Genomic DNA, 23,252 nt, shown 5'->3' with positions numbered 1-23,252 from the left:
TCAGAGACAGCAGCAACTGGGGTACTTTTATTTCCTCCTGGGCCTGACAGGCTGAGAGCAGAGGACAGACAAAGGCACAGGGGCGCCTGAGCCTGTTATGGCCTGGAGTTCGACTACCAGGGTGGTAACTGTGAACGGGGTGCCAGAGTGTGTAGGGACTGGAGGGAGCCTCCCAGAACGGAGGGAAGGGCCCTTGGGGTGTGGAAGCCACGTAACTGTTGGCCTTGGCACATGTACATGAGAAGGGCTGTGGAGAGGGTGTGTGAGGGGTGTGCTGGGGTGGGGTAACCGTTGGGACACGGTGTGTTGGAGTGTCTCAGAGCCAGGGGTAGCTCAGGGCATGGCATGTTGGGACGTGTTGGGCCTGGGCTGTTGACTGAGAGGCCAAGTGCCAAGGGCGGGGGGAACTGAAAGACCTGTGGGTCAGCCGGACCCAGGAAGAGGAGACTGCAGACAGGCTCAGCCCCGGGAGAGACGGAAGAATCCAAGGGAACTCCCATAGCAAGGCGGTGAGGGGGCAGGTCCGGGCTCCCATTCAGGAGTACATTGTCAGCTGCAGCCACTGGGGAGAGGAAGGCGCAGAGTGAGGAGCAGAGAACGGAGGACCAGCGGACACCTTTCTCTGCCCTGACCCCGGGCTTGTTGGGAAAATAGGAGGGCGGGAGCCCAAGCTCAGAGTTGGTACATAGCGCTGAGAGGAGGGGGTCCCTTGCCGGGCACCCACCTCCCAGAATGGGGGTTCTTACCTCCTGGATGTTCACTTGAATTTGTCCAGTACCATCCTTGTCAAGAGATTTGAAGGCACCTAGAGAAGGAAAGGGATGGGGGATTTGGCTTTTAGAATAAAAATATACAGGCTGGCTCAGTCAGATCTTGGGGTTCTGAGTTCAAGCCCCACATCGGCTGTAGAGATAACTTAAAGATAAAATCTTAGGTGCTCCTGGGTGGCTCAGTCAGTTAAGTGTTCGGCTCAGGTCATGATCTCACGGTTCACGAGCTGGAGCCCTGAGTCAGTCTCTGTGTGGAGAGTGCAGAGCCCGCTTCAGATTCTGTCTCCCCCTCTCGTTGGCCCTCCCCCACTTGCTCTCGCTCTCTCTCTCTCAAAAAGTCAATAAATAAGCATTTAAAAAATGAAGCATTTTTAAAAAGGATCAAAATAAACTAATATATGGGATGATGATAATAATGGCTAGTACTTGGGGGCACCTGCCTGGTAGAGCATTCAACTTGACCACAGCATCTCAGGGACGTGAGGTCAAGCCCCACATTGGGTGTAGTTTACTTAATAATAAAAAAGACCCATACATATATATACATATATATATGAAAAAAGTAAAGGGAAGCACTTAATGAGTTCTTACTGTCTAAAGTGCTTTCCCTGTATTACCTCATTTAATTAAATTATGTGAGATAAGTGTCATTTTTTGGTTTTGTTTTATTTGTTTTTTGAGAGAGAGAGAGACCATGAGTGAGCACAAGCAGGGGAAGAGCAGAGACAAGGGGACAGAAGAGTCAAGGCAGGCTCTGTGCTGACAGACTGACAGCAGGGGGCCTGAAGTGGGGCTCAAACTCACCAACTGGGAGATCACGTCCTGAGCCGAAGTCAGACGCTCAACCAACTGGGCCACCCAGGCGCCCTGATAAGTGTCACTTTAAAATAGGGCACAGAGGGGCAACTGAGTGGCTCAGTCCGTTGAGCTTGCGACTTCGGCCCAGGTCATGATCTCACAGTTCATGGGTTCGAGCCCCGCATCAGACTCTGGGCTGACAGCTAGCTCAGAGCCTGGAGCCTGGTTCCAATTCTGTGTGTACCCTCTCCTGCTCATGATCTGTCTCTCAAAAAAAAATAAATGTTTAAAAAAAATTTTTTTAAGTAAAATAAGATAGGGCACAGAAAGTGAAGCAATGTGCCCCAGGAACATCAGGACTGGAACCCAGGCTGTGAGTCCCCTGAATAATGGCCTCCGTGCCCCACCTGCACCCAAGCCCCAGCCCGCGTAGACCTCTGAGGGCCTAGAGCTCCCCCACTTCCTGCTCCTACAGTCCGGTATCGTCCCCACTCCTGCCCCGAAACTCGACTCAGGTTCCCCACCCCAGAGCCAAGTGCAGGCAAACCTGAGCCCACACTGTGCTCCCCTCTCACTCGCCACTCAGTCACACCCTCGGGTGTCCACAGATGTGGTATCCCAGACACTGGTGACACTGGATGCGCTGCAGTCACTATTGCCAATGGCCATTTCTGAGCCCTTCTCATATGTGACTTCGGGAATCATTTGCCCTTATTGTCCATTTTGACCTTCCCCTTCATGTCCCTGACATATCTGTCCCGTTTTCTGTACCCATGGTTTTAATTCTTTGCCCTCCCCGGGCTCTCGTGAGGCCAGAGGATCTTCCTAAAACCAAATCTGACCCTATCCTTCTCTACCTAGGACCTGCTATAGCTCTCCAGTGCCCCCCAATAATGCCTGAACACCCCTGAACAGGACACTCGGAGCCCTGCATGACCTGACCGTGCCCACTGCTCCTACTTCCTCTCACGCAGTTCTCTCAGATTCAAGTTCAAATTCTGGCTTTTCAACCTGCTAGCTGGGAGCAAGCAGTTTTGCCTCCTTGAACCCTAGGTTCCTCCTCCAGAAAATGGGGACAGTAACCCCCACTTCTCAGGATGGTTTCAATGCATTCATGTTCATAAGAGCCCTCACAATCCAGCTACTGCTACCCCTCCCAGCCTTATGTCTCTGCACCCCACGCCCTCTCCAGCATTCAGAATGCAGTTCAACAAAAACCACCCAAAGCACCGTCCCTTGTCAGCCTTCGCACTGGTTATTCCGACAGCAACACTTGTCTCCACTCTCTCTCTAGGGTTATTCCTCCTTGTCCCTCAGGCCCAGTTCACATGTGTCCTCCTCCAGGAAGCTCTCCTTGATCCCTAAGTCTGCATCGGGTGCCTCCTAGGTTCATACAGTCCACTGGGCTTCCCCATTCATAAATCTACACCCATCTGCGCTGAGCTTCCCCTACCCCAACTGTGATCACTCTGGGTTGTCACTGTCTGGTATTTGCCTCTCCTCCAGTGGACTGTGAGTGATGTGAGGGCAGGAACCGGGGCTGTTTCAGTCACTGGGGTTGCTTGCCTTCAGGGTCAGGCTCAGAGGAGACCTTGCCCATGGGAGATAGAACCAGTCCCCACTCAGGAAGAGAACTGGGGCTTAGCACTCACGGAACATAGCATCCAGCCTGACCAGGCAGCTGATGAAGTTGTCAAAATCCATGTTCCCTCCCTCATCAGAGTAGCGCCGGATGATCATGTTGTAGAGATGTTCATTCAGGTGGAACCCTGAGAACAGTTTCATTTCTCAGGTGTGGGGACCACGAGGCCCAACCCACTCCCACCCCTAGTCCAACCATATCCCCGCCAGCCACACCTGCTGCCTCGAAGGCTGCTGGAAGTTCACTGCTGCCGATGGTACCTGAACGGTCAACATCAAACTGTTTGTATATGGCCTGTGGGGACAGGGAGGGAAGAAGTCAACTGAACATCGTGGGGCATGGCATCTTCATGGCTTGAGGGTCTCTATGCTAGGGGTGTGAGGTCACCACGCACCTGCCACTTTTTGATGTTGTTCCACAAGTACTTGAATTCCTGGAAGCCCAGCTTGCCTGTGGTGTCACTCTGGTGGAAGGGTGTTAAGAACAGTGTGATGGCGGTACCCAGAGGCATGCACCGCATGCGCTGTGATGATGGCCCGGTGGGGGCGCCTGGGCTAAAACCCCAGCTCCCCTCCCATCCCAGTCATGCCACCTTGGATATGGTTGTACTTTTCTTTTTATCCACACATAGTTTAGTTCATATATTTTTAAGATTTTATTTTATTTTTTGAGAGAGAGAGACACACAGAGGGCAAGTGGGAGAGGGGCAGAGAGAGGGACACACAGAATCTGAAGGAGGCTGCAGGCTCTGAGCTGTTAGCACAGAGCCCGACGCAGGGCTTGAACTCACAATCGTGAGATCATGACCTGAGCCAAAGTCAGACACTTAACCGACTGAGCCACTCAGGTGCCTCAAGATTTTACTTTTAGGTCATCTCTACACCTAACACGAGGCTCCACTTTACAACCCCAAGATCAAGAGGCGCATGCTCCACCAACTGATCTAGCCAGGCGCCCCGGTATTTCTAATTTAAACATAACCATGGGGAATTGTATTGAACTTCTCTAAACTATAAATTCCTCACCTGAAAATAATTGCTAACTCCTCATTTATAAAATTCGTTATAGCAATTCAATTTCATAAATGTCAGGCTCTGGGAAAAACATGGGTGTCTTCGAACTCTAAGGAAAGGTGATGATAATAAATTCCTGCCAGGTTTGTGATTAAAAACAGAATGAGATAAAGCCCTTGGCTCAGGGGCTAGAATTTGATAAATTCTCAATAATAATGACAGCCAAGACTTATCAAGTTGTCTAACACATGCCAGGCAGTGCTAAGCTTCTCAGGAACATTACTTTTGTCACTAAATCCTTAAGACACCAGCCTACCAGGATTATTCCCAGTCACAGAGAAAGAAACAGATTCAGAGATGAAAATCTACTGAAGGTCATAGTAATGGCAAATGTGTACAGACCATTTAGTACTAAGTGCTATGCAGTGTAGTAAATCTTTGTGTGGAGCTCCAAATCAGTTGTCATCATTATCATTCACTTCATTTTATGGACAGGCAGACTGAGGCACAGAGAGGCTCAGTAACCTTGCTAAATGGCACAGCCAAGATTATATAACTCTGTGCAACACATGTGTGTGATCAGATGATAATACACGTGTGTCTACATTTTCCCTTTGTGCTGAGCATGCACATATCCAAGATCAGCTAATGACTAGCCCGTGTGCAAACATGCATCGTTCCTATGAACACATGTCTTCATGGACATGGCATGCCCTTGTATACATGTACACATATATGGGCACACTACAACAGTTATAAGCGTGCGTTCTTGGGGCAGCTGGCTGGCTCAAGTGGGTAGGACATGCTACTCTTGATCTCAGGGTCATGAATTCAAGTCCCACATGGGTGTGGTACTTACTTTAAAAAAAAAAAAATGACGGGAGCCTGGGTGGCTCAATCAGTTGAAGGTCTGACTCTTGGTCATGATCCCAGGCTATGCACTGAGTATAAAGCCGGCTTGGGATTCTCTGTCTCCCTCTGCCCCACTCCTGCTTTCTCTCTCTCTAAAATAAATAAAAATGAAGGAAGAAAAGAAAGCAGGAAGGAAAGAAGGAAGGAAGGAAATAAGCTTGCATCCTCAAGCCAAAGAGACCCGAGTCCAAATGCCTATCCTGCCACTTACTCTTTACTTATAACTTTAAATGATTGCTTCTCTCTGAATCTCAGTTTCTTCACCTACAAAATGGACTATAACAATCCTGCCTGTTTAACAGAATGGCTGTGCAGTGCCAGCTGTGACAGGTGATGTTACTATTTATTGCCACACGTATGGGTGCGTGGTAGTGGGTATGTGTTCTGATACATGCATGTCCACGTTTGTGGGTATGAAAGCTACACCCTGACTGTCCCAACCATGCTCCCACAAAACTCCTTCTTCACTCAAGGCTCCCCCCAGATTTCCCCCAAGGATACATCCATCACGGCCACCATGCTGCGACATGTGTCAATGCCAAAACCATCAGTTTTCAGATCAGGGTCTGTGGGAGACAGATTGAAAGTCAGAGGCCAGAGGTCACAGCCACCCCAGCCAGCACCCATCACTTTAAGCCTGCCGTATGTGCTGACCCATCACTCACGTCGGGTTACGACTTTGTTGAGAATGTTCATGAGTTCTGTAGCACTGACCTCCATGTCCTGTAGGGAGAAGTCAGGGATGGTTGAAAGGAAAGAATGTCAGGAGGCAGAATGAGGATTCTCTGGATACTGCAGTTGTTGAGTGTGCGTGCAAGGGCGCCCAAAGGAAGGCATGGAAAGTTAGGATAAGGATGGGGCCCGGGGTTACTTACATCTCCAGCCAGCTGGGCAAAGAGCCTCCGGAACTGCCGGACCTCCTCACTCTCATTGGCCTCAATGTTGGAGTAATGGGTGCGTGGAGGCTGTAGAGGGAGGAGATCTCAGAGCAAGTGGGGGAGGGGCGCCCTGGCCAGGACATCCCTATGTGGGAAAGTCGGAGTGGGCTGGGTGGCCGGATGATCAAACGAATGAGAGGTGGTCGGTGAACAGGGAGTGGGTATAGCTAATACCCATGACTAAATTTGGGGACACAGCAAGGGAGAAACTGAGAAAAATTTGATAAGAGGACAAAGGGACAAGGATGGGTGCTGAATAAGGCCTCGTAGAAGCAAGGTCTTTGATTGTGGAGGGTGTCTTACCGGAGGCTCTGGGTTGTATTGTGCAGCTGCCTCACTGAAGAGAAAGGAGTAAGGGAGTTAGCGCCAGCGGGCGGGGCCTCCAAAGACAGTGCCGGTCTCCACGCCCCAACCCTTCAACCCCCCTGCACCCGCTGTCTGCACCTGCTCCTTCCTCCTGCCTTATCTGTGCTTGCCCTCACCTATCCCTATCTTTACTACCCTGGTAGCACCTGGCAGGAAACCCACAGGCCCGCCCCCCACATTAGGCCACTCCCCCCAGGGCACCCCTGCCCTTTGGCGGTTACCTCAATAGGCCCAGCCCCTTTGAGGGCTGCTTCATGGAAGCGGTGCCCCAGCTTCCCGGAGCTCCAACCTCCTCAGGTCCCTTCTGTCTAGGAACCTATTCCATCCCATGGTTTCCTAAACGCTCGTGTCTTCCCAACATCCCACCCCAGTTCCATGAGTTCCCCACCCCTTCGTGCGGTGGCCAAGGTTAGGAGCCTAATGGCTCCTAACGACAATCTGCTCTACCTCCACTAGGAGGTATTTCTGTTTTAATCCAGCCAGTTCCCAGCCGTTCCCAGACCCTTCAGGAACATTTCCCCTATCCCATTTAGCCCTTGGCCTCTTTTGCGTCCAGCTCCTCACCGACCCACCAACGACTGCCATGCCGCGACCCTAAGACAAGCCTTGCCCCCATGAAGCCACTCCCAGCCTCATTGGCTCCACCCCCTTAACGTACGTCTCCAGGCTAGCGGGAAGCAGGCCGCGCCCAGCCCCATTAAGCCCCACCTCCCAAAACCCAGCCGCGTCCCATCATTTCGTCCCCTCAACAGTCAGACTCCGCCCATGCCAGGCTCCGCCTCCTAAACTGCCTTCAGCCTCACTACGGTCCGCCCCCTAGAGAGGGGCCCTCCCCTAGCCCCAGCCCAGGTCCCGCCCAGCCTAATTAAGGATGAATATCAGTCCCCAGGTTACCTCAATCTAGGCAGGCGGGACATCCTCCTCCACCAGGCCCCTCCCCTCTTCAGGCCCCCCCTTACCTGATGGCACTAATAACCCCGCCCAGGATGCGCATGGCAGTTCCGCCACCGCCACCGCCGCCGCCGCCGCCGCCGCCGCCTCCTCCGCCGCCACCGCCTCCTCCGGCCCCGCTGATCAGGCCTCCGATCACATTCCCCAGGCCTCCGCCCAGGCCCCCGCCTCCCCCGCCGCCGCCTCCCTTCAAGAACGAGTTAACCAGGAACATGGCTGCGAATTAGGATTCCTGAGGGGAAAAAAGGGGTCAAAAGGCCGCATCGCCATTGAGCCCTCTTCCTCCCCACAAAAATATGCATTTTTGGCAGCTGCAACTGGGGGAGTAATATGAGGCAGGAACTGATCCTCCCGCTGGGACTTGAGGGTCCATTTGGGATGGGGTCTGGGCTTCCGGAGGAAGGTAGTTCTTGGAGGAGTGGGATAGGGAAGGAGAATCGGGTTTGAAATCCCTTCGGTCCAAAGGATCTCCGTCTGGTTTAAGGGACCCCGGACTGAGTCTATGCATAGGCATCATTAAGGGTAGGGGTCCCGGTTCTGATGGGGTTCTCAAGATGGGGGCCACAAATTTGACGTGTCTGGCCACTCTAATCTGAGATTTGAGCCCCGGAACTGGGTTTCGGGATCTTGGGCGGGTAAGGGTGGCCGATCAGAGATTCTCGACGTGGAGGCCTCCGGGTCAGGGTTTAGGAAATCCAGAATGTGGGCCTGAGGGTTTAGGTACTCCCAGCAGCGGGATTACAACGTCACTGCTGGTTCTGTGGGCTCAGGTCTAAGATTGTGGGTGTGAATCCCGGGCCCTGGGATAGCAGGGTTCTTATTAGAATTGGGAGCACGGATCTAAGGATCGTGGCTCTGGAGGTCCCACCCTGGGCAGAATTTGTGGGGTGCCTCAAATCCATGGGTTCATATCTTAGATCCTGGAGAAATCCCCGGGGCAGGGTAGGGGGGCAGACAGGCTGGGGTTTCAAATCTGAGATCATGGGTCTCGGAGACCCCTGAGGCCGAGATTTAAGGGTCTCGTGGATCTGGGGGCCGCAAGGGCCGGGATTACAGAGTACAGGGGTAATCCAGATCGGGCGCTCACCGCCTCGCTCGTACGTCCGCCTGTCCGTTCGCCGGTGCTGCTCCCGGGCCTCCGGCCTTGTCCGGCTCCGTAGGGCGGGGCCCGTGACTCAGGGAGCGGGGACGCGGGTAAGCACTGCGGGGTGGCCCAGCATGCATCCGCGCGGTCCTAGAGCCCTCATGCAAGCTGCGCGTGCGTGCGCCGGCCCCGCCTCCCGTAACGGGATGTGGCCGCCACGGGGCCGCCCGGCTCGTTTCCTGAGCGGTGGGTTCCGACCCCGCCCTGACTTCGGAGGTCTGAGGTCTTCCGCTGTTCTCCAGCCTTGTTGAAGAAATCCGGGGGAATGCAGTCGCGGTGCCGGAGGTCACCCCCTAGTGTTGCAGTGTGAATTGTCGCTTCAAAGCCAGCTTCCACGCGTCCACGGGTGCAATTTTCGGTCCGCTGGAAAAGGGACTTCTTGGCTCCTATCCTAGCCTTGTCGCGACAAAGCATCTGGAGACCTTGAATTTTGTATGGCCCATCGCCCGGGAACAAGCCCTCACATTTGGGGCCGGGGCTAAGGCTAGACTGGATTTCCCGGGACCCTGCAGCAGCCCGGATGGCGGTCAAACTGCGGGTAGGACTTGGCCGCCTACAAAAGCTGCCTCTGCCTCCTCCAACCCTCTCCCTCCTATCCCGAGTCAGGGTCACCAAGTGTCGCCTCATTCTTCCCACAGGCCACGTCTTGGCTTTTGAGGCTAGATGTTACCAAGAGCAGGTTAAGGAGTGAGAGGCGGGGAAATGCAGAAGCTGTCAGGAAAAATAGCGACTGAAGCCTCCTTTGGAGACCTTTCGCTTTCAGACTCCAACCTCCAAGCTTCAGGGCTCCTCGGAGGGAGTTAAATCTTGTTCCCAGACATTGCCAAGTCTAGCCCTTAGAATCAGCCCTGGAGGTTGGCTTCGCTTGAGTTTGAATCCTGGCTCTGCCGTTTAGTAACGGATCTTTTGGGCTCTGAGCAAGGATTTTATTTTTTTTTTAAGCAAGGATTTTTTTAATCTGTAAAATGAGTAAGGGTTCCCATGCCCTCTTCAGAATTAGGTGGTTAAACACTCAGTAAAGAATAATCATTTTGTGTGTCTGTACTCATGCTGTTCCCTCCTGTAGCCCACCTGGATTCCTCAGCTGGTTGACTGACTCGGCCTTAGATAACACTGATAAAAATACAGGCCAAGCACTCTCCTAAGCACTTTATATATTTATATATATATATATATATATATATATATAATGTGTGTATGTATATGTATATATATATACGTATACACACACACGTTTTATATATATATATATATAAAACTTCATATGCCTTCATAACAATCCTATGGAATGGGTGTATTCAGTATTTCCATTTTACAAATAAACTGAGCGTAAACTCCCTAGCCTGTAACTTAACCATTACCTTAACATATTTGACTCTTCCATAATATAATTAATATTAGGGTGCCTAGCTGGCTGAGTTGGAAGAGCATGTAACTCTTGATCTCAGGGTCATGAGTTTGAGCCCCACATTGGGTGCAGAGATTACCAAAGAAATAAATAAATAAACGTAAAAGAAATAATGTAATTAATATGACAATAGCTCAGACAACAAAATCACAACAGACAAAACTGCAGTTGCAGCTAAGCCGAGGAGTTGCTGCACAGCCTTGCCTGTGAGGCAGGAACTTACAGGAGGGAAAATGGAGCCCGGGTCACTTGCCCCAGGTCACAGAGGCTGGCAAGACCAGGTGTGAACCTGGGCTTGGCTAACGCCAAAACTTTTGGTGATGACTAAACCGGATTCCCTTCTCACTACACCCTTCCCTGCCAGACTGGAAAGCTTCCGCCGTCTGCCCGCTCCAGGGCTCACTTGCTGCCAGCCTTTGCATGGGCTGTGACCTCCACCTGGAACACTCCTGCCTTTTTTGCCTAGTGATGTCTGTACTCAGGCTTTGGTTTCCGCTCTGGAGTCACCTCTTCTGGGAAGCGCTCCCAGTCTCCACCCCTACCCATGACTAGGTGAGGCTTGCCGTCACCTGCTTGTAATTTATACTTCCTCATAACACATACTGCCATCTTGTCCCGTTCAGGTCTACCTCCCTGACCTCTTAACCCTGGCAAGTTCCAAGTCTCAGTCCCTGGTCCTCTGGATCCAGTGCCATAGAGGATCTCCCCCACATGCATGGTTTAATTCCATCTCTAGGCTATTAATATCCAAATGTCTGTCTTTAACCCAGACACCAGAATCCTTCAACCTGCATGTTGTACTCACCATTTTGGGGGAGGTGGGGAAATGGGGGTTGGTCTTAGAAGTGTCTCAAGCTTCACACTTCCTAAACTAAGCTTCTGACCTCCTTCCAGACCTGCTCCCTCCCCATCTTCCCCATCTAGGTTGATAGCACCTCTATCCTTCCAGTGACTGAGACCAGACACTAGACTGAGACCAGGACCATCCCTGACCTCTCTTTCACACCTACTCCAACCTGCCAGGAAACCTTGTTGACTCCACCAACAGAATCTAAACTCACTGCCCCTGCTCTGGCCCAGCCTCCACCCTCCCCCTCCTTGTCACCTCAGCAGCCCCCGCCAAGGCTCCCTGCTCCCATGCCTCCCCTCACAGTGGGCATCCCACCTGTAGCCTGAGGGAGCCTGTGAGCCCCTGAGTCAGGTCCGGGTCTCCTGACGGAGCCCTCCCCTGGCTGCACCTCTCTCCTGGTAAAAGTCAAAGTCCTCACCACAGTCCCCATGCTAGTGATCTGTCCTGTCACCTCTCTGACCTCACCTCCACCCCCCTTCAGAAAGTGAGGAGCCCAGTATCCTGGCAGCTGACCCTGGGTGTTCCCAGCTGAACACAGACAAGGAGGCTCTGTGAGTGCAGCCATATCCAAACAGCTCATTTCCTGGTGCGCCTGAGGGCAGCCACCCCATCACCACGGCCCTCTCTAGTTGCACCTCAGTGCCTCACCTCTTAATGCTTCAAGTCTGCACACACAGTGGTCTCAGGAAGGTCCTTTCAGATCTCTGATTTCACCCCTCACCTCTCCCCATCCCACCCCGACACTGCCCTTATCATTTATCATCTGCTAACATAGCATATAGTTCATTTACTTAAAATTTTTTAATGTTTATTTACTATTGAAACAGAGAGAAACAGAGCATGAGTGAGGAGGGGCGGAGAGAGAGGGAGACAGAATCTGAAGCAGGCTCCAGGCTCCTGGCTCCTGGCTGTCAGCACAGAGCCGGACGTGGGGCTCGAACCCACAAACCACGAGTTCATGACCTGAGCGAAGCTGGACACTTAACCGACTGAGCCACCCAGGCACCCCTATAGTTCACTTATTTATCCAGGTCTTTGTCTTTCTCCCCCACTAGAATATTAGCTCCTCAAGGGATTTCTGTCTCTCTTGCTCACTGCTGAGTACCTAGTTCCTAGAACAGTGCCTGGCATGTCTAATCTAAGATAAATATTTGTTGAATGAATGAAATGTTTTGTGTGTGTTTTCTCACTGAATTTCAGCACCATCAATGAGGTAGTACAGCAAGCATTACTAAAGTCTTCCACCATCTTCCAGATTCTTTTGACCTCAGGCGTGGTTATATGACTTGTTTTGGCCAATAAAATATGAATGGAATATTGGGGGTGTCACTTTTACCTTTTTTTAAATTTTGTTTTATTATTTCTTTTTACTTTCTTTAAATGTCCACTTATTTATTTTGAGGGAGAGAGAGAGAGAGAGAGAGAGAGAGAGAGAAAGCACAAGCAGGAGAGGAGCAGAGAGAGAGAATGCCAAACAGGCTCCACATTTGCGTGGAGCCCAGTGCAGGGCTCAGTCTCATAACCTGAGCTGAAATCAAGAGTCAGACACTTAACCAACTGAGCCAGCCAGGTGCCCCAGGAATGTCACTTTTAGATGTAGCATTTAGATCCTTTTCTGGTTCGTAAGCGTGATGACTGAGTGTTCATGCTGTTGTGTGACATGCGCCACCCTTAAACCTTGTTCCGACGTTGGCACATTACCCATCTGATGTAAAAAATAATTAGTTAATTAATTGATTAAATGTAGCACTTCAAAGCCAGTGCAGGATGTTCTGTGCTCTCACCCCCTCCCTAGGCAAGCGCGCAGGTGCCAGGCGAAGGAAGCCAGCTGGGTCACTGAGCCGCACCACGGAGGACACCTGCCTGTGTCTATGTGCAAGAAATAAAATTTGAGGAGTTAGTCCACTAAGGTTTAGGGCTCATTTGTTACCACAGCATATCTTAGCCTATTCTGACTGATGCAGATAGAAGGTGTTACTATATCATATCAATGAGGGGAGAGATGGGGTTACTTGCCCGAGATCACACAGTTAGTGAGTGCCAGAGTCAAGATTTGAACTCAGTGGGGTGCTTATCTGGCTCAGCTGGTACAGCATGTGACTCTTGATCTTGGGGTTGTAAGTTCAAGCCCCAAGCTGGGCATTCAGCCTATTGGGAAAAAAAAAAAAAAGATCTGAACTCAGGAAGGCTGGCTCTGTAGCTCATGCTTTTAATCCTCACGATTTGCTACCTTAACGATGCTTGTGTTAACAATGCCACCAATGAATAAACTGACAACAGCCATAACTAACCCAGCTAATGCCTCCTGAGGCCTTGATGACCCAGCTGGGGTAACTGCTGTACAGGCAGGGCTGCTCACAACTCTGCTGAAGAGGGGCGCCTGGGTGGCTCAGTCGGTTGAGCGTCGTGATCTCGCAGTTCGTGGGTTCGAGCCCCGCGTCGGGCTCTGTGCTGGCAGCTACCTCAGAGCCTGGAGCCTGCTTCCGATTCTGTATCTCCCTCTCTCTCTGACCCTCCCCTGCTGGCACTGTCTTTCTCTGTCCCTCAAAAATAAATAAAAAATATTTTTAAAAAAAAACCTCTGCTGAAGGAACTCGAAGGAGGGAGTGGAGGTTCATAGAGGTGGTGTCACCTGCCTGAGGGGATGGCAGCACCACATCTAAACCCAAGCATGGTCCATGCCAAGTAATTATGTGATGACTAATCCCCGCTAATGTCCCTCCATTGCTCTTTCTTTAGTGGTGTATTAGGATTCTCCAGAGAAACAGAATATATAGACATATAGAGGGAGAGAAAGAAAGAGATTTATTGTAAGGCGTTGGCACACTATCATGGTGGCTGAGAAATCCCGCATTCTGCTGTCTGCAAGCCGGAGGCCCAGGACAGCCAGTGGTTTGAGTCCTGCTCCACGTCAGGAAATCCAGGAACCCGAGGAGCCAGTGGAATAAGTCCCACTCTGAGTGCCGAAGACCAAGGTCCCAGTGCCACAGTCAGGCAGAACTCAAATTACTCCTTTGTCAGCCTCTTGCTCTACTCAGCCCCTCAAAGATTTAGAGGACGCCTCCAGGCACTGGGGAGGGCAGTTTGCTTTAGTCAGTCTACCCATTCAGACAATTAACTTGCTTGGAAACGGCCTCACAGACACAGCGGGTATGGAGGAACTCTACCCTAGACACAAAAACTTAGCCATCACTCTATCCCCACCCCCCTCCCCTGACTCCCTGCTGCCGGGCTCTTGCATAGACTGTGTCTCTGCAGGAGCATTTCTCCTACCCACCCACCCCCCTTTTTTTTAAAGTTTATTTGTTAAAAAAATAAATAAATAAAATAAAGTTTATTTATTTATTTGAGAGAGACAGAGACCGTGTGAGCAGGGGAGGAGCAGAAAAAGGGAGAGAGGATCCCAAGCAGGCTGCTCTATGCCAGCGCAGAGCTCAACATGGGCCTTGAACCCATGAAACCGCTAGATCGTGACCTGAGCCAAAACCAAGAGTTGGATGCTTAACCAACTGAGCCGCCCAGGCACTTTTCTCCTACCCTTATTGCTTTGGAGGTGATTTGGTGATTGCACCTCATCAAAGAAGTCTTTTTTTTTTTTCTGTTATTTATTTATTTATTTATTTATTTATTTATTTATTTATTTTGAAACAAAGAGAGACAGCACGAGCAGGGGAGTGTCAGAGAGAGAGGGAGACACAGAATCTGAATCAGGCTCCAGGCTCTAGCTGTCGGCACAGAGCCTGACATGGGGCTCGAACCCACAAACCGTGAGATCATGACCTGAGCCAAAGCCGGACGCACTGAGCCACCCAGGCACCCCCAAAGAAGTCTTTCTTGACCTCCCCTATCACAGACTGGAGCAGATTGCCTGTTACATGCTGCTAAGATTTCCCAAACTTCTTCCCCAAGACATCATAACAAATTAAAATCAGTAGTGATCAATAATGTCTGTCTCCTGGCCTGGATTGGAGGCCTTATGATGGAGGGCAGGGCTATCTTAGGGACCACTGTGTCCCCAAGCATCACCCAGCTCAAGGCTAGGCATGGGACACATGGTCAATAACTCTTAGCTATTATCTTCCTCACCACCACCACCATCAGCATCCTTTGGGGGATGATTTATAGAATTCAGACTTCCTCATCAGAATGAAAACAAGTTAATAGAGTAGGTGCTTCCATGATTGCACAACGAACCTTCCTCATCTTTCCAAATCGTGGTTCGGATTGCTCCCCTCCCGAAAGCTCGCCTTGGTGATTCCCCCCTGCCTCCTGTTCCAGCCAGATCAGGTACTTTCTCTGGCTTCCCACAGCCTGGCCTGGCCCGACAGGCTCCCCTACCCCAGATTGATCACTTTGCTATCTGGGTGTTCACGTTAAGATGATCCTGTACCCTGTGCATCCTTATTTTTTCTCTTTCTGTAGGTGTGCTATATTTCACAATTAAAAATATTTAAAACACCTGGTAATGCCTGCCCATTGTAGAAAATGCATAAAATTCAGCAAGAAAAAAATTAAATGGAAACATTCACCTGCTTTTCAAAGACAACATTTTTTTAAATTTTTATTTTTATTTATTTTTCGTTTTTATTTTTTTAAGGGGAGGAAGGATGCAAGTGAGTGAGGGGCAGAGAAAGAGAGGATCCCAGGAAGGGCAGAGAGAGAAAGAGGGAGACAGAGACAGAGACAGAGAGAAGTAGGCTCACCCAAAGGGGGGCTGAAGCTCAACCCATTGTGCAACTTGAGCTCACGAACTGTGAGGTCATGACTTGAGTCAGATGCTTAACGACTGAGCCACCCAGGTGCCCCTCAAAGACAACGTCTATGTAGTTATATTTCTCATTTTATTTTTTTTCTGGAAACATTTTTACATATTTCTGATATGTATGAAATTTGCATATGCAATTTGCACCCCGCTCACCAACTGGCAAACAACGTGTATTAACCTGGAGCTTGCAGCTGTATTCCCTTCAACTGCTCACCTGTGACACGATCTCTTTGTTAGACATCAGCTCTTTGCCCCGAAAAGTAACCAAGGAGATGACTGTCATACTCCGTAAGGCAGATTAATTATAACACTAAAGCTAGGATTTCATTTCTTGGTTGTGCTCTGAAGAAGCAGCAGAGTGAGTTTTCATTTCCTCTTTCTCCTTCTCACTGCCTGGAATGTGGATGTGGTGGGAGCCATCGTGGGCCATGCAGGCCAGGGCACTCCCCTAGGGATGGCAGGGCCATCGGTCAAAGTTGTCTGGGTACCTGATACTGATACTATTATCAGCCCTGGACGGTTTACATCAGGCTGCTATGGGAAAGAAAGAACACTTAATTTTATTTAAGCCTCTGCCACTGAATTGAGTTCTGTTAGAGGGCTTATATTAAATCCTGTCGAATCCACAGTGCCCATCATGCACACCCTGAACAATTCCCATGTTCCTAAAAATATCCTTTTTAGTGTGTCCAAAATAGTGCATCATCTGAAAATTACTAGAGTTTTTTTCATTCATTTATTCTATACGTATTTATTGAATGCTTACTAGATCCTTGCCCCTGGACAAGAGATGGGGGTGTAATGGTCATATCCTAGCAGAGGGAGACAGGCAACGAACAAGGAAACAGACATCGCCCATCTCTATTTTCAGATACAGCACGTCCCAAAATGTGTGGCAGAGATCAGCTAATTGCTTACCAAAACTGCTTCCCTTTTTTCACACACAGTTGAACTACATTTCCCATTGTCCCTTGCAATTTTATATGGACAAGTAACTGACTTATAAGCAATGGGATGTGTTGTGTTCAACCTCCAGGCCTGACCGTAAAAACCTCCCACATTGTGGGGCAGGGGGTTCCGGGCTGGTTGAGACCTAAACCATGTGACTTTTTTTTCTTTTTTCTTTTTTTTTTTAATTTTTTTTTTTTATAAGAGTGAACATTATTTTCCCTTCCCTCCTGTTTTATTTTTTTTAACGTTTATTTATTTTTTAAAACTTTTTTTTAATGTTTTATTTATTTTTGATACAGAGAGAGACAGAGCATGAGAGGGGGAGGGGCAGTGAGAGAAGGAGACACAGAATTTGAAGCAGGCTCCAGGCTCTGAGCTGGCTGTCAGCACAGAGCCTGACGCGGGGCTCGAACCCACGAACGTGAGATCTGACCTGAGCCGAAGCCGAGGCTTAACCGACTGAGCCACCCAGGCGCCCCTAACGTTTATTTATTTTTGAGAGAGTCAGAGATATAGCATGAGTGGGGGAAGGGTGGAGAGAAAGGGAGACCTAGAATCTGAAGCAGGCTCCAGGCTCTGAGCTGGCTCAACATGGGGGACAGAGCCTGGAGCCTGCTTGGGATTCCGTGTGTGACACAGTCTCTGAAAGACTCCGTGGAGCAGAGTGGCCCCACTGACTTGCATTGGAATATGGTGTGAATTAAAAAAATAAATTTATTAAGCCACTGAATTTTGGAGGCTCTTCAGTTAACAGCAGCTAGCTTTATTGGATTTAATTAATATAGTGCACGAAGAAAAGGCTCTGTGGTAGACTGACTGCAAAAATTGCCTTATTTTCCATTCCTCCTTATACCCTTGCCCAGAACAGACTGACTCTTTAGCTTCTCAGGTCCAAGGCTCGCGTCTGTTTCCCAGCCCCTTGAAGCTACAGCGGCCTTGTTACTCACCAAGAGAAGGAGGCGCAAGAACAGGGTACGATTTCCCAGCGTAGGCCTCACGAAGCCGCATATTTTCTCTCTCTGTTACTCTCTGGATTCTCGCTCCTCCATGAAAATAGGTCCAGACGAGGAGGCCCAGCCAAGGTCAACTAAGCCAGGCCCCGATGAGCAGAGCCACTCAGCATAGACTTGGAGAAGAATAAACGGTTATTGTTTTGAGCCACAAAATTTGGGTGTGGTTTGTTGCACAGCAGTAGCTAACTGATACAGGCTCCGTGACCAAATAAATTCAGAAAATAATTCCTAGGATATTCCCTCCTGTATATTATTATGGACTCTAACATATTAATGAAAATTCCTATAATAAAGCAGCCCGTCTTTGTTTAAGCCTGCAAAATCCACATTCCTTTTATCAAGGAACCCTTTAATATTTGAGCATTTGTAACACTTCCTATAACGTTGTTAAATTCTGCTTGGACATTCGGTTCTTTCTTTTTTTTAATGTTTACTTATTTTTGAGAGAGAGAGAGAGAGAACATGTGAGTTGGGGAGGGGCAGAGAAAGAGGGAGACAGAGGATCCAAAGCAGGCTGACAGCATAGAGCCTAATATGGCGCTTGAGTTCATGAACCACACTAAGAGGTCATGACCCAAGCCGAAGTCAGATGCTCAACTGACTGACCCATGTGCCTTTCTTTCTTTTTTATTTAAAAAAATAATGGTGCCATGGAAATCCTTTCAGTAAAATATTTACCCATTTCCCTGATTATTTTCAGGAACTACATTCCTAGGAATGTCAGGGATGGGTCAATAGATATCCATATTTTCAGGCTTTGGACTCAGGCTGCACAGAAAGGTCATTGCCATCCACATCCCAACCTTGGTGGATGGAGTCTCTCATTGCCCCGAATTGTCTTCAGATTTGGGGAACCATAGTTTAGGTCTCTTTGCTGATTTGTCAGACAAAAGAAGGTGTCCCTGAGGGCACCTGGCTGGGTCAGTCAGAGGAGCATGCAACTCTTGATCTGGGGGTTTTAAGTTTGAACCCCACATTGGGTTTAGAGATTACTTAAACAAATAAAATCTTTAAAAAAAAGAGAGAGACAGAGAGAGATGTGTTCCAGTATTTCTAAGTAGCATTCTTTCATGTTTTTTTGGCCATTGTTATTTCTGGTACAAATTACCTTTTCATATTCTATGCCCATTTTCATTTATTGTCCTTTCTGCAAAACCCATAGGTAGCCAGAAAAGATTTCCTTAATTCTATATCAGTTAGCCTTTGCCGCATAACAAATTATCCCAAAATTAGTAGCTTAAAGCAGCAATCATTTTAGGGGCAGCCGAGTGGCATCTGAATTCAGCTCAGGTCATTATCTTATAGCTCGTGAGTTGGAGCCCCATATTAAGCTCCGTGCTGACAGCTCAGAGCCTGGAGCCTGCTTCAGATTCTGTGTTTCCCTCTCTCTCTGCCTCTTCCCCACTCGTGCTCTGTCTCTGTCTCTTTCAAAAATAAACATTTTTAAAAAGCAATAATACATTTTGGTTATTTTTCATGATTCTGTGGTCCAGGGAACTTAATCTGGCACAGCTGGTCTTTAAGGTATCTAAGCAACACCGGACGCAGGAGCAGGGCGCCGTCTGTCAGCGCGACTACGCGCATCAGGAAGGATCCAGGCTGAGGACAGACTTGCGTGGAGATGGTGATTAAAGTCCCAAGAACAGGTTAGAGAAGAATGTGTAGAATGAGGAGAGAAAAAGACCCAAGTTAGTGCCTTAAGGAATGTTTTATATAGGGGGACCTGGCTGACTCAGTCAGAAGAGCACGTGACTCTTGATCTCAGGGTTGTGAGTTCCAGCCCCATGTTGGGTATAAATGTTACTTATTAAAAAAAAAAAGTTCTGTATAGCAAGGTGAAACTATTTAAAATTTTTTTAACGTTTTATTTATTTTTGATACAGAGAGAGACAGAGCATGAGAGGAGGAGGGGCAGAGAGAGAAGGAGACACAGAACCAGAAGCAGGCTCTAGGATCTGAGCTAGCTGTCAGCACAGAGCCTGACACGGGGCTTGAACCCACGAATGTGAGATCTGACCTGAGCCAAAGTCGGAGGCTTAACCGACTGAGCCACCCAGGCGCTCAAGGTGAAACTATTTTAATAAATTTTTTTGTTTTTATTGATTTTTGAGACAGAGAGAGACAGAGCATGAGCCAGGGAGGGGCAGAGAGAGGGAGACACAGAATCTGATGCAGGCTCCAGGATCTGAGCTGTCAGCACAGAGCGTGACATGGGGCTTGAACCCACGAACCCTGAGATCATGACCTGAGCTGAAGTCAGACGCTCAACCGACTGAGCCACCCAGGTGCCCCAATTTTTTTTTAGTAAAAATTTTTTGGATGTTTTTATTGAGAAACTATTTTAAAAATTTTACCTCCAGAGCTTTCACATTCCTTGTATCAAGAATTGGCGGCTATGTGGATTCCTCTTGAATCTGGGTGGGTTTGTGTTCACTTTGATCAAGAGACAGCAGCAGAAGTGATACTACGTTCCTTCTAAGGTGAGAAAAGACCACTAGCTTTGCCTGGTTCTCCTAGATCACTCACCCTGAAGACAGCTGCCGTGGAAAAGTCCAGCCCCTGAGCCTGCAGTGCTGGAAGGGCTCAGAGGGGCTCTGCTTTAGCTCCCGCTGAGCGCTCCGCCAACAGCCCGGGTCACTGCCGGCCAAGTGGCTGAGTCACTTCGGGCATCCAGCCTCGTCAGGCTTTGAGATGACTCCAATTTCAGCCAGCTTGTGACTCAAACACATGAGAGATCTCAAGTAAAGCCCCTCCTAAATTCTTGTTTTTTATTTTTTTAAATGCTTATTTATTTTGGAGAGTGAGAGAGAGCACAAGTGGGGGAGGGGCAGAGAGAGAGACACACACAGAATCTGAAGCAAGCACCAGGCTCTGAGCTGGCAGCACAGAGTCCAACCCAGGGTTTTGATCCCACGAACCATGAGGTCATGACCTGAGCCAAAGTGGAATGCCTAACCAACTGAGCCACCCAGGTGCTTCATAAATTCTATTTTTTAAAATTTTTATTTATTTATTTTGAGAGAGAGCGCGCACGCATGCACACATGCATGTGCATGCTTGGGGGAAGGGCAGAGAGAGAGAGTGAGAGAGAGAATCCCAAGCAGGCTCTCTACTCTCAGTGCAGGGCCTGACATGGGGGTTGATCCCACCAACCACAAGATCACAACCCGAGCTGAAATCGAGAGCCAGTCACTTAACCAACCGCCTAAGCCACCAAGGCACTCCCTTCTTAAATTCATCATCTGCAAAAATGCAAAAAATATAATGTCTGTTTTATGTTGCTGAGGTTTAGATAATACTTAGTCCAACAACAGGTAATTAGAACACAGGTGCATTAAGTACCTATTGCTGCCAACAAATTAAAACCAAAATTTAAAGGCATACAGTTTATGTATATATGTATGTATGTATAATTTCTTCACCCAATACGGGGCTCGAACTCAAGACCCTAAAATCAGGAGCTGCAGGCCCTTCCAACTGAGTCAGCCAGGCAACCTGAAAATTTACAGCTTAAAACAACCCATTATCTCATTTTCTTTGGGTCAGGAATTCAGGAGTGGCATAACTGGGTAGTTCTGGCTCAGGATCTCTCATGGGATACAGTTGGGTAGTTGGTCAGGACTGCAGTCACCTCTTGGCTCGACTGGTGTGGAGATCAGCTTCCAGGCAGAGGCCTCAGCTCCTCGCAGACCGCAGTTCCTCGCCACATGGGCTTTGCCAGAGGGCTGCAGGAGTGCCATCACAATTATGGGGAGCTGGCTTCTCCCCAAGCAAATGATCCCGATACAATGGCTTGATGACCCGGTCTTAGAAGTCACGCACTGGGACGCCTGGGTGGCTCACTGACTGGGTGTCTGACTTTTGGTTTTGGCTCAGGTAGTGATCTCCTGGTTGCTGGGTTTGAGCCAGGTGTCAGGCTCTGTGCTGACAGTGTGGGGCCTGCTTGGGATTCTCTGTCTCCCTCTCTCTCTCTCTCTGCCTCTCCCTGCTTGTTCTCTATGTCTCAAAAAAAAAAAAAACCCCACAGAAGCCATGCACCATTACTTCTGCCATGCTTTATTCCTTAGAAGTGAGGCACTAAGTCTAATCCACACTCAAGAGGAGGGCTCTTAAAAAGATAAGTGTCAAAGAACTTGGGAGCATATCTTATTTTACTCTTTACAATTTTTAAAAACTTTATTTATTTTTGAGAGAGAGAGAGAGAGAGCATGAGCAGGGGAGGGGCAGGGAGAGAGGGAGAGAGAATCCCATGCAGGCTCTGTGATGTCAGTGCAGAGCTGGAGGGGGGGCTCGAACTCACAAACCATGGGGTTGTGACCTGAGCCGAAATCAAGAGTTGGATGCTTAACCAACTGAGCCACCTAGACGCCCCGTAAACAGATTTTAGGACGAACACAACAGGGGTTGCAAACTCAAGAGGCACATAACGTACCTCCTGATGGAAGACCTCAGACACCGCCCAGAAATTGTACTTACGTGAAAACTGAACCTGCATCTGACCTAGTTTTTGAATCAACCAGTTTATAGAACACAAAGAAATAGAAGAACATATTGAAGGACACCAAGAGGTACAACCAGCCAAATCAGACTGTAAGAAATCCCACAATAAGACTGAGAGAGAGGAAGAAATGTTATAGCATAAGAGACTTAGATGTCAATCAAATGCTGTGGGTGAACCTTGTCTGGATTCTGATTTGAAAAAACCAACAGTAAAAAGACATTTATGAATGGGGCAACCAGGTGGCTCAATCGGTTAGTTAATTAGTTAAGCATCGGGCTTTGGCTCAGGTCATGATCTTGCGGTTCATGGGTTGGAGCCCTGCACAGGGCTCTGTGCGATGGGCTCTGTGCTGACTGCCCAGAGCCTGGAGCCTGCCGTGGATTCTGTGGCTCCCTGTCTCTGCCCCAGCCCCGCTCATGCCCTGTCTCTCTCTCTCTCTCAAAAATAAGTACACACTGGGGCATGTGGGAGGCTCAGTTTGTTAGGACTTTAGCTCAGGTCATGGTCTCACAGTTTGTGAGTTAGAGCCCGTGTCGAGCTCTGTGATGACAGCTCAAAACCTGGGGCCTGTTTCGGATTTTGTGTCTCCCTCTCTCTCTGTTCCTCCCCTGTTTGCCCTCTGTTTCTCCCCAAAAAAAGTAAATATTTTTAAAATTTTAAAAATAAATAAACATAAAAAAGACATATATGAAACAACTGGGGACTCCTGAACACTGACCTATATTAGTAATATCAAATAATTATTTGTATTATATAATACTAAATAATATTAATGGTAGGATTGAAACTCCTATTTTTTTTTTTATGTTTATTTATTTTTGAGAGTGTAAGGATGCAGGTCCGATCCGACCCTCACCACCGGGCTGTCCCAGCCTTCCTGGAGCCTGTCGCGGTGCACCTCCTCGGTGGACAAGCGCGGGGCGGCAATGGGTGGGGGGGGGCGTTCCCCCCGCCGGCAGCAGGTCGGATATAGCCTTCCCCTTTACTTAAACGGGAAGGCGCCGGCTTCTCCTGAAAGGGCGCGCATTGAGGAGGGACAACTCCTGCTGCGCCCAATGGGGAAGGCTGGCCGTTACCTTTGACCTTTCTAGAGGCGGGCCTAGTCACGCCCCACTTTGGGCGTCCTGGGCCCACTCTGATTGGTCAGTGCTCTGGATGGTGTGATTGGCTCCCACAACTGCCAGTGTTGATGGGGGGGCAGGGATTGGATCACTGTACACCTGTCATCAT

General features: G+C 49.0%; 1 protein-coding gene and 1 non-coding gene across 2 annotated transcripts; one reads left to right on the top strand and one right to left on the bottom strand.

Annotated features, from left to right (window-relative positions):
• On the bottom strand, positions 1–8,565 carry CAPNS1 (calpain small subunit 1). The gene is made up of 11 exons (XM_029925983.1): positions 8,478–8,565; positions 7,399–7,622; positions 6,377–6,410; positions 6,011–6,100; positions 5,801–5,858; positions 5,637–5,701; positions 3,605–3,673; positions 3,426–3,504; positions 3,221–3,337; positions 747–805; positions 1–562 (listed from the first exon to the last, which is right to left on the bottom strand). Exons 2-11 carry the CDS (start codon positions 7,602–7,604, stop codon positions 536–538), a joined length of 804 nt encoding a protein of 267 aa, XP_029781843.1. The 5' UTR covers positions 7,605–7,622; positions 8,478–8,565; the 3' UTR covers positions 1–535.
• A 3,834-nt stretch (positions 8,566–12,399) lies between these two features.
• LOC115281334 lies at positions 12,400–12,503 on the top strand. Its single transcript, XR_003904247.1, has one exon. It is a non-coding gene; the product is annotated as a small nucleolar RNA U13 (small nucleolar RNA).
• Positions 12,504–23,252: the final 10,749 nt, after the last annotated feature.

This window comes from Suricata suricatta, chromosome 16 (assembly GCF_006229205.1).
Source record: "Suricata suricatta isolate VVHF042 chromosome 16, meerkat_22Aug2017_6uvM2_HiC, whole genome shotgun sequence".
NCBI lineage: Eukaryota > Metazoa > Chordata > Mammalia > Carnivora > Herpestidae > Suricata > Suricata suricatta.
Note: the sequence above shows the minus strand (reverse complement) of the source record. Positions and strands in the feature narration are given on the sequence as shown.

Bases quoted from the DNA above. Each gene is read 5' to 3' on its own strand.
- CAPNS1 (XM_029925983.1), bottom strand. From the start codon at position 7,604: ATGTTCCTGGTTAACTCGTTCTTGAAGGGAGGCGGCGGCGGGGGAGGC. The intron at 6,101-6,376 runs GTAAGACACCCT...CTCCCTCTACAG, and splicing joins AATACAACCCAGAGCCTCCG to CCTCCACGCACCCATTACTC. The intron at 3,674-5,636 runs GTATCCTTGGGG...CCCTTCCACCAG, and splicing joins GCATGGTGGCCGTGATGGAT to AGTGACACCACAGGCAAGCT.